The 9,519-nt window shown below is 33.7% G+C and overlaps 1 protein-coding gene across 1 annotated transcript; it reads left to right on the top strand.

Annotated features, from left to right (window-relative positions):
- Positions 1-4,771: 4,771 nt before the first annotated feature.
- On the top strand, positions 4,772-9,248 carry LOC112092072 (TMV resistance protein N-like). The gene is made up of 5 exons (XM_024167260.1): positions 4,772-5,271; positions 6,704-7,472; positions 7,573-7,731; positions 7,958-8,257; positions 8,337-9,248. The coding sequence occupies exons 1-5, from the start codon at positions 4,772-4,774 to the stop codon at positions 9,246-9,248; spliced, it is 2,640 nt and encodes an 879-aa protein (XP_024023028.1).
- The last annotated feature ends 271 nt before the right edge of the window (positions 9,249-9,519 follow it).

Here is a 9,519-nt window from a genome sequence, read left to right as displayed (position 1 = left end):
CTAAATTCACATGTTTTGATATTCATGCACATAAATTGATTAGATGAATATTTTACTTATTTCTAACAATATGTCAAATTCTATCATCTCACTATACAAAACTGCAACACTGACTAGAAATAAACTATACGAAGTGGTAAAGTAACAAAAACAACTTACATTCATGTGATGAATATAAGTTTGTCCCAAATGGAGGATTGTCCTCCTGTCCTTAACGAAAACACAGTAGCTAACTGTTAGCTAGGGTTGTGCGTGGTAATTCACAAGAAGTATGAAGGCATGAAGACAGCTTATGAGATAAGCAGTCATCAGATACCATATCTGGAAATCCATAAAACAAAAGGGTTGGCTGAATACTGTAAGAACCCTGAGTAAAAGACAAAAGAAAAGTCGTTTCCACCAAAATAAAGGAAAAGAATCAAGCAAATATCATTTGCTAGTTCTAAAAACATGTTTAGTAAAAAGGGTGATTTCTTATTCCTGGATAGTAGATTCGGGAGTTGCTACTCATGTTTGTTTTCTTTATTAAGTCTTCGTTCTTACAAGGAAATTGTTTACCAAAAGAAAGAAAAAGAATCAAGCAAATATGATTTGCTAGTTCTAAAAACATGTTTTAGTAAAAGGGTGATTCCTTATCCTGAATAGTTGATTCAGGAATAACTAATCATGTTTGTTTTCTTTATTAAGTTTTAGCCCTTAAATGGAAATTGTTTCCACCTAAACAAAGAAAAAGAATCAAAGTAAATAAGATTTACTAATTCTAGAAACATCTTTAGTAGAGGGTGATTCCTCGTCCTGGATAGTTGATTCGGGAGCAACTAATCATGTTTTGGTTTTCTTTGCAAAATATTAGTTCTTACAAAGAACATGCCGTCGGGGACTACACGATGGTAGGAATACCGCGAGGGTATCGACAAAGGCAGTGGGAGAAGTTAGACTTCAATTTTGGAAATACCTTGTTGTGAACAATGTTTATTTCCCTCCAAGCATAAAAGGAAATTTGATTTCTAATTCCAAATTATTTGAACAATTACTTTTAATAATAATCTAGTCCACATTTTTCGGAATGGTTCCGATATATGTTCTGGATATTTAGAAAATGGTTTATACCGTTTAAACCGATGCCTGGCTCACTACAAAATATTGAAATGTTCAAAAGTTGCCGAAACTAAGAATAAGAAGCAAAGGACCTCTCACGATAAATAACACATATCTGTGGCATCTTAGACTTGGTCATATTAGTCTAAACAAGATTGAAAGACTAGTAAAGGATGGTCCTTTACCCGAACTAAAAGTTAGTAAGCTTCTCGTCTGTAAATCTTGTCTAGAAAGCAAAATGACCAAGAGGCCTTCCACATCGAAAGGAGAAAGAACCATAGAACCTCTTCAGCTAAAATTTTTCTTCAAAAATTCCACATCGTGCATGCGTTGGTGTTTGTGGAAATTCAAGTGTTTATTGTAACCCGGTTTGTCTCGGGTGTGCCCACACACACGTCTTCGTGGATTCTAGGAATTGACGTGGAAGACATTGGTTTTCTAAACACAAAGCTTTCGAGCAAGGATTGTTCGAGGTCAAAGAACTCAAGTTATCAACCGAGTCGGCCTCCAGGTATTTTTCCTAATTGAGTTCTTAATATATGAATTAATGTGATTAATTTATTCGTGCATAAATTAATATAATCTATAGAGTATCTCAAAGGTTTTATGAAAATTTTTGTTATACACGATCCGCCTCCCCGCCATGCTTCCGCATCCGAATTCGATTAGGTAACCAACCGTTATAGGGATTGGAAAAGCGACCTCTATAACTATTTCAAAGATCTTGGTGGTTCACAAAATGAGTGTGCAATTAGGGCCCACCCTCCTAAAAATCTCAAGAATCCAGCTCACTGGGGTCGTTGCTATGATAGATTCATGTCCGACAAGTTTCAGGTAAATAAATCTATTTTATATGTTGTTTTTATAAAATATATAATAAAGGTTAATTTTACTAACGCTGAATGTAATCGTAAATAGAAAATCTCGGGGATCAATAAACTTAATTGTAGCAACCAAAAGTGGTCGAGTTTTCATGCTCGGCTGTCGTACTCCCGACATCGCGATAAGAAAGTAAGTATTTGTTAATAATTTATTCCATATAAATGTTAATTGGATAATCGATTACACTATATTCATATACATTTAAACTAATATACAGTCTACCATAGGGACTCAACAGCCGATGTCCGTCATCGATAACTGGGGGGACATGCATCGTGGTGGGGATACTTGGGTTAATCCCTAAGCTGAGCAGACTTTTGTAAGTATACTTTTAATGTTTAATTATATTTTTTTATTTAAATCGCATTATGTATTTAATTAATTTTCTTATAATATTTGTAGCAATATTTGTAGCATCAGATGGAGGGAGAAAGAGAAACGTAGATCCAGACGCAGTCTGCTACTTCTGGATCCTCCGCTACAGGAACAGTTAACGAGGAGGATATTATGGAGCGGTTTCTAGGCACTTGCAGAGGACACAAGACTGGAGTGGGTCGCACACTCCCACAAAAAATTTATCGAGGGGATGCGTCGTCATTTGGCTCACGCTCGGCAAGATCTTCTACGACATGTTCTGACCCACACGTAGAAAAAGACTTACAATGGACTTACCAACAAAACCTCAAGGTGTACGAGAGCGTCAGAATGATGCAGGATTTCATCACACAAATGCACCCTAACATGACTTTCCCAGCGGTTACTCCTCCTGAGCTGTATGTCTGTCCTGATCATCCACCTCCGAATCTTTCTGATGATAACAATGATAATTCTATTGATGCTGCTAATTTAGGAGATTAGAGTTTTATTAATATAAAAATTTGTATTTCCGCACATTTCTACTATAATTACATTTTTATTTTATTAATTACTTTTTACCATAATAATTTTTATTTATATTTTAGATTATTTATTTCCTTTTACTTAATTTTTATTTATATTTAGTATCATGAATTATATTTATTACAATTATTAAAATGAGAAAAAATAAATAAAAAATTAAAATATTATTTGCGACGACAAATGTCATCGCAAAAAATATATGCCACGTCTACCACTGCGTTTTTTGCGATGACTTAATTCGAAACATGTCGTCGTAAATACTTAATGCCATGTCATCTTAATGATGTACCCGACGAAGTAATTGTAGCGACTCATTTGTGACGATTGTCGCCACAAATATAATTGCGACGACTGATTGTTGTCGCAAAAATTGTTTTTGCGACGAAGCAATTGTAGTGACAGGTTTCCGACGACAAGTGGTCGCTAAAAATACATTTTTGATGACTTTTTATTTTTTACAATGACTTTTTGTCTTCACTAATAGCCCTTTTTAACGGGAGATTTACAAATTTACAATATGAAATAATGAATGCTTATGTATTAAAAAAGGGTATCTGATTGTTAGTTGAGAGCCCAAATTAATTACATCCAAAGTATTAACGTTGTTTATACGTGGCCAAATCTCTTTTTCATTTTTTTTTTTCAGATATCTTTTTCAAATTTCCCTTTTCTCTAAGAAAAATTTCCCTTTTCTCTTGCTTTAAAGAAACCAAGACTTTTTTAGTAGGGTAGGAACAAAATTCATGACTTAGTATTGCATTGTTTGTATTATAAGACTTTATATATCGGTTTATGCTACTTTTGTGTGTGTATATATTTAATATATGTTAATATAGTTTTTATTTCCTTTTAAAAAATATATAGTTTTCATTAATATATATGACAATTTGAGGTGTTGTTTGTTAGTGATATAATTTTTTAGGAAAGTTTTCTGATGAGGCACGTTGATTTTTTTTTTTTTTTTTTTTTTTTTTTGTTATAGCAAGTTTTTTTAGCTGCAATTAAACTTCAACAACCTAATTTATGAGTGGCAATATTTTTGTTGTCTGAATATATGTAGTACCTTTTTTAAACATAAATCAAATCATTGATCAGCAAAAAAAAAAATAAAAAAAAAAATAAACATAAATCAAATCATTCAAATTTAATCAAATAACTAGTAATACATACTTACTAACCGTATCTTAAAATTTTCTATTTTATAAACCATAACATAAAAAGCTTTCTACAAAATATTGGAAAGAGGTCTTTATTTTCGGATATTTTATTTTTTTAGCTTTAAAGAGGGCACATAGTCATATGGTATGTCCATTACGCTTTTAACTCGTGAAGATTATATTATTCTGTTATTGAAAACGCGTGAGTGTAAATGAACTCGCGGGAGCAATCAATATACATGATTATATGTAAGACTTATTTGTCTTCTTTCTTAAAAGCACAAGTAAAAGTCTCTCGAGGAACTTTTATAAACCTATCTTAAATAACTAGTACGTAATACTTACTTACTAACCCTATCTTAAATTTTTCTATTTTATAAACCCTAACATGAAAAGCTTTCGACAAAATATTGAAAAGAGGTCTTTATTTTCGGATATTTTATTTTTTAGCTTTAAAGAGGGCACATAGTCATATAGTATGTCCATTACGCTTTTACCTCCTGAAGATAATATTATTCTTTTACTGAAAACGCGTGAGTGTAAATGAAGTGGCAGGAGCAGTCAATACACAAGTTATATGTAAAGACTTATTTTATTTGGCACAAGTAAAAGTTCTCTCGAGGAACTTTTTGGTGTGTCTGCAACTTCTTCTCCAGCTCTAGTCTTGCATTTATAAAACTTTACCTTCTCAAAGGCATCAAGACTCTAAGATAGCTTTCATTCTATTTGTCGATATGGATGCTCATGGTGTTCCTCCTCCTTCTTCCTCTATTTGTGAGAAATACGACTACGATGTCTTTCTTAGTTTTAGAGGTGAAGACACACGCGATAATTTCACAAGCCACCTTTATGCTGCTTTGAAACGTAAGAAGATCAACACTTATTTCGATGAGGAAAGCCTTGAGAGAGGAGACGAAATCAATCTTGCACTCCCTGAAGCAATTCAGAGGTCATACATTGCGATAATCATTTTTTCGAAAGATTATGCTTCTTCGTCGTGGTGCTTGTGCGAGCTTGAGCATATATTTGAATGCCATCGAGAAAATAAACAGGTGATAATACCAATTTTTTATGGGGTAGATCCATCTGATGTACGGAAACAAAAAGGAAGCTATGAGAAGTCATTTATAGAGCATGAAAATCGTTTCAAGGACAAAGTGGAAATGGTTACAAAATGGAGAATTGCTTTAACAAAATCAGCCGATCTCAGTGGTTATGATTCACGAGTCACTAGGTATTTTTTTTTTCCTTATATATATGTTTACTATTGACAATATATCTAAATAAATGTAATGAAAGAATATATACACACAAACTTTTTCCCAGAAGCGTCTGATCAAGATCTCTTTGTTGACTTCTTGTTGCAGAATAGCTGAGTAACTTCACTTTGCTTGCGATTGAAACTACTCTTCGATTTATATTTCCATTTTCTAATTTTTTTTTGAAGGAATCTTTTTTTTTTTTTTGCTCATATTAAACATGTTAAAATACTTCTGATTTTATGATTCATATGACTATGTTATTTAAATTGTTTGAAACCCATGTTTTTTGCCTAAATTATAGGCCCCATTGACTGAAATATTTCACTTGGAACACTCCTTGAGTTTTAAAAAAAACTGTAAGACACCGTTCCCGTTCATTGAATAGTATCTTTTGACCACTAAATAACGAAAGCACCCCTTTACAGGTTAGATTACATGCAAGTAGTAAATAGGTTTTTAATGATATAATTAGGTTAAAAAATGACATCCTTTACACATACTTAACCGACATACGACACCGTTCATTGTAAGACACCGTTTTGTTTTGTTTTGTTTTTTATTGTTTTTTTTTATTGTTTTTTATTGTTTTTTTTGTTTTTTTTGTTTTTTTTGTTTTTTTGCTTTTCCTGTTAATTCTGGTTGTAACATTTTTATTGTTACTTAATATGTGAAAAGTGATACAGAGATGTCATGGAGAGAGTCATAATTTCAAAACGTTATGTATTGTCTAAAGCGTATACTATTATCATGGCAAAATCCAGAATAAGAGGTTTCAATGTGTCATCGAAGGCACTGATTAGTATTTACAAAAAAAAAAATATATGTTAAAAAGTCAATAGAACAATTTTGGTAAATCCTGAAAATCAAAGAGTTCTAACCACCCCGTAAAAATAGATTGAGGGGTTGATTTGATATTTTGATTCTTTTCTATAGAAAATCTTGAATATTTGATAATTGAATACAAAATTGAGTGTTCTCTCCAATTTAGAGATTTTTTTTTTCCGTCCGGGCTAGGCTAGTAAAATCATGTTTTATCCATTCTTCTGCATGAGCTTTTAGAATTCTGCAATGAGTTTATGTTCAATAGAGGGACTATAAATTGTTTACATATTCTTTAAATTAAAGCAATATGCATATATGTCCCATCTTTAGTTCAAAATTCACTAACAGCATTTAATCCTCTTTTTAAGATCTGTGGCCCCTCAAATTTTAAATTTGTCTTGATCACGATTTTTATTATTTTTTAAGAAAAATCCAAAATGTTATCAAAGTATTAAAAGCTTAATCTGAAATGTGCTAGAACTAGTTGGTTCCAGCATCATCGTTGTAAAAAATATACGTAATTAATTTGATTTGTTTCGTTGCTCATTCTTACTAAACACCGTTTACACCTTTATATTTTAGGCCTGAGTCAAAATTAGTTGAAGCAATTGTAGAAGATGTTTTGAGGAAATTGAATCGTGGATCGTCATCAAATTTTATTCCTAAGGGTCTAATTGGGATTGAGAGACAGATCGCAGAAATTAAATCATTATTAAGTGTTTCTTCTCCAAAAGTATGCGTTGTAGGCATTTGGGGAATGGGCGGCATGGGTAAAACTACACTTGCCCAAGTTATATTTGATCAACTCTCTTCTCAATTCGAAGCTTGTTGCTTTGTTGCAAACGTGAGGGAAGAATCGGAGAAGGGATCATTGATTAACTTAAGAAATAAGCTTCTTTCTGAATTATTAAGGGAAGAAAATCTAAATGTGGGAACCCCATCTCTAGGACCAACTTTTGTCAAAGAGAGGCTTAAGCGTACGAAGGTTCTCATTGTTCTTGACGATGTTAACCATGTCGAGCAATTAAATTTTTTTGTTGGGGACCGTGACCAGTTTAGCTGTGAAAGCAGAATCATTGTAACAACTAGAGATGTTATGGTGCTTAGGGATATTGCAGTGGACGGAATGTACGAGGTTGAGAAATTACATTTCAATGAGTCTCTTCAACTATTTAATTCGATTGTTTTTAGAGAAAACGCTCCTGATATGGATTATAAGGATCTATCGAAAAATGTGGTTGAGCATGCTGGTGGCCTTCCATTGGCAATTACAGTTTTGGGTAAACACTTTCGTTCTCTCCGTATTCAGAGCCAAAAAAGTTGGGAAATGGCGTTGGGGAAACTAAAAATTGTTCCTCATAATGATATTCACAATGTGTTGAAAATAAGCTACGATGGGCTGGAGAGAGAAGAGAAATATATCTTTCTAGATATTGCATGTTTCTTCAAAGGGATGCGTAGACATTGATCCTCGTTATAATGGGCTTCAAATGCATGATCTATTGCAAGAAATGGGTAAAAATATTGTCCGTCAAGAATCTACAAAACTTGGAGAGCGCAGTAGGCTATGGATTACTGAAGAGGCTCGTCAAGTCCTAGAGAACAATGAAGTAAGTGCCAGTGTATTTCAATAATTCACTTTAGAATTGCATTAATAACTTGTAGATTAAGCGATTACACAAATCCATTGTTTATTGAGATGTCCTCATGCATACATTAGTAACTTAGATTGCTTTTAATTTTTTCATGATATATAAGTACATTCATTGTGTGTGTACACGTAACAGTACTGAAGTAACTTATCATATACTCTATATGTGGATACTAAAATGACAGGGGACTGCAAAAGTTGAAGGAATATTCCTAGACTTGTCCGAAATTGATGAAGAGATACACTTGGAACCTACAGTTTTCAGAAAGATGTCTAATTTGAGATTGCTCAAAATTTACGATTCCTCTTATGGCAAGAAAGGCAAATTGTACCTTCAGGATCTCCGTTATTTTCCTCGTTTACTTAGGTATCTCGAATGGCATGAATATCCTCTAAAATATTTACCATCAAACTTTAAGCCAAAAAATCTTGTTGTCCTAAAGATGCCCTACAGTCACATTGTGCAACTTTGGGTTGGAGTCCAGGTATATATCCTACACTGTGGTACTAAACCTAATTTATAAGGCATAGTTTAGTTATTATTCTCATTTCTTTATGTGACAGGAGCTTAACAAGTTAAGTGAAATTGATCTAAGACACTCCATTCACCTAACTCAAATTCCGGATCTGTCAAGTGCTCCAAATCTTGAGAGAATAAATCTCGAGTATTGCACAAATTTGTTTCAAGTTCCTTTGCATACTCAGCAAAATCTTAACAAGCTTATTGATGTGGATCTAAGCCACTGCTACCAGCTTCAGAGTGTGCCAGATAGAATATTTGATGCTGCCTCTATGACAACTCTTACTCTCAACACTCTTCCAAGCCGGAGCCTTGTGTCTTTAAATTTAAGTTCAACTGGAATAACGTCTTTGCCTTCATCAATTGTCTCTCTCAATAATCTTTCGAAATTGTCTCTCAGAAACTGTACAAGACTTGCAAGTCTTCCAAGTTGCATGAATAAGCTGGATTCTCTAAAGGAACTTGAATTAGACGGGTGCTCAATTCTTGAGATGTTTCCAGAGCTTCCATTGAATATAATGAGGTTGGATATTGAAGGGACTGCAATTAAGGATGTGCCCTCAGCATCGATTGAGGATCGATTTTTTCTCCTGGATATTGGAATGTCCAATTGTAAAAGTCTTGCGAGTTTGCTATCCAACATTTTTAAGATGAGGTCTCTTCGTGACCTTAATCTTAATGGTTGCGCAAATTTGAAGAGCCTTCCGGAAATCTTAGATCCGAGGAAAATTTTAAAATGGCTTCGTTTAGGCGGAACAGGGATTAGAGAGCTACCAATATGTGATATGGCTAAGCTTTCGGATCTCGATCTTTCTGATTGTCCAAAACTTGACTATTTTCCAATCTCAAGTGGTTTCCTCCGTTGGGATCTGGAATTTCTTGATCTCAGTGGCTCTAATATAATAGCAATCCCTACAAGCGTCAAAGGGCTTTCTAAGCTGATAAAGATTACGTAAACAATTGCAAGAATCTTCGTTCTATACCAGAGCTTCCATTGGGTTTGAAATTTCTTGATGCCAGAGGGTGCACGTCGTTGGAAGTGGTGTCAAATTCAAAGAGAGCACTCACACAAGAGTTTTGGGATTATGTTCAAAATGAAAGGGCCGATTTTATTGAATACTCAATATTTTGTGATTGCTTGAAATTGGATCAGAAGCAGCGTCAAAGTATTTTAATGGAATTCCAGCTTAGAGTTTTTCGGACCGCTACACGATTTATATGTAAAGA

The sequence above is a fragment of the Morus notabilis genome, unplaced genomic scaffold (assembly GCF_000414095.1).
Source record: "Morus notabilis unplaced genomic scaffold, ASM41409v2 Scaffold1420, whole genome shotgun sequence".
Lineage (NCBI taxonomy): Eukaryota > Viridiplantae > Streptophyta > Magnoliopsida > Rosales > Moraceae > Morus > Morus notabilis.
The sequence above is the reverse complement of the archived record's forward strand: the minus strand, read 5'-3'. Positions and strand labels throughout refer to the sequence as shown.

Bases quoted from the DNA above. Each gene is read 5' to 3' on its own strand.
- LOC112092072 (XM_024167260.1), top strand. From the start codon at position 4,772: ATGGATGCTCATGGTGTTCCTCCTCCTTCTTCCTCTATTTGTGAGAAA. The intron at 5,272-6,703 runs GTATTTTTTTTT...TTTATATTTTAG, and splicing joins TATGATTCACGAGTCACTAG to GCCTGAGTCAAAATTAGTTG. The intron at 8,258-8,336 runs GTATATATCCTA...TTTATGTGACAG, and splicing joins AACTTTGGGTTGGAGTCCAG to GAGCTTAACAAGTTAAGTGA.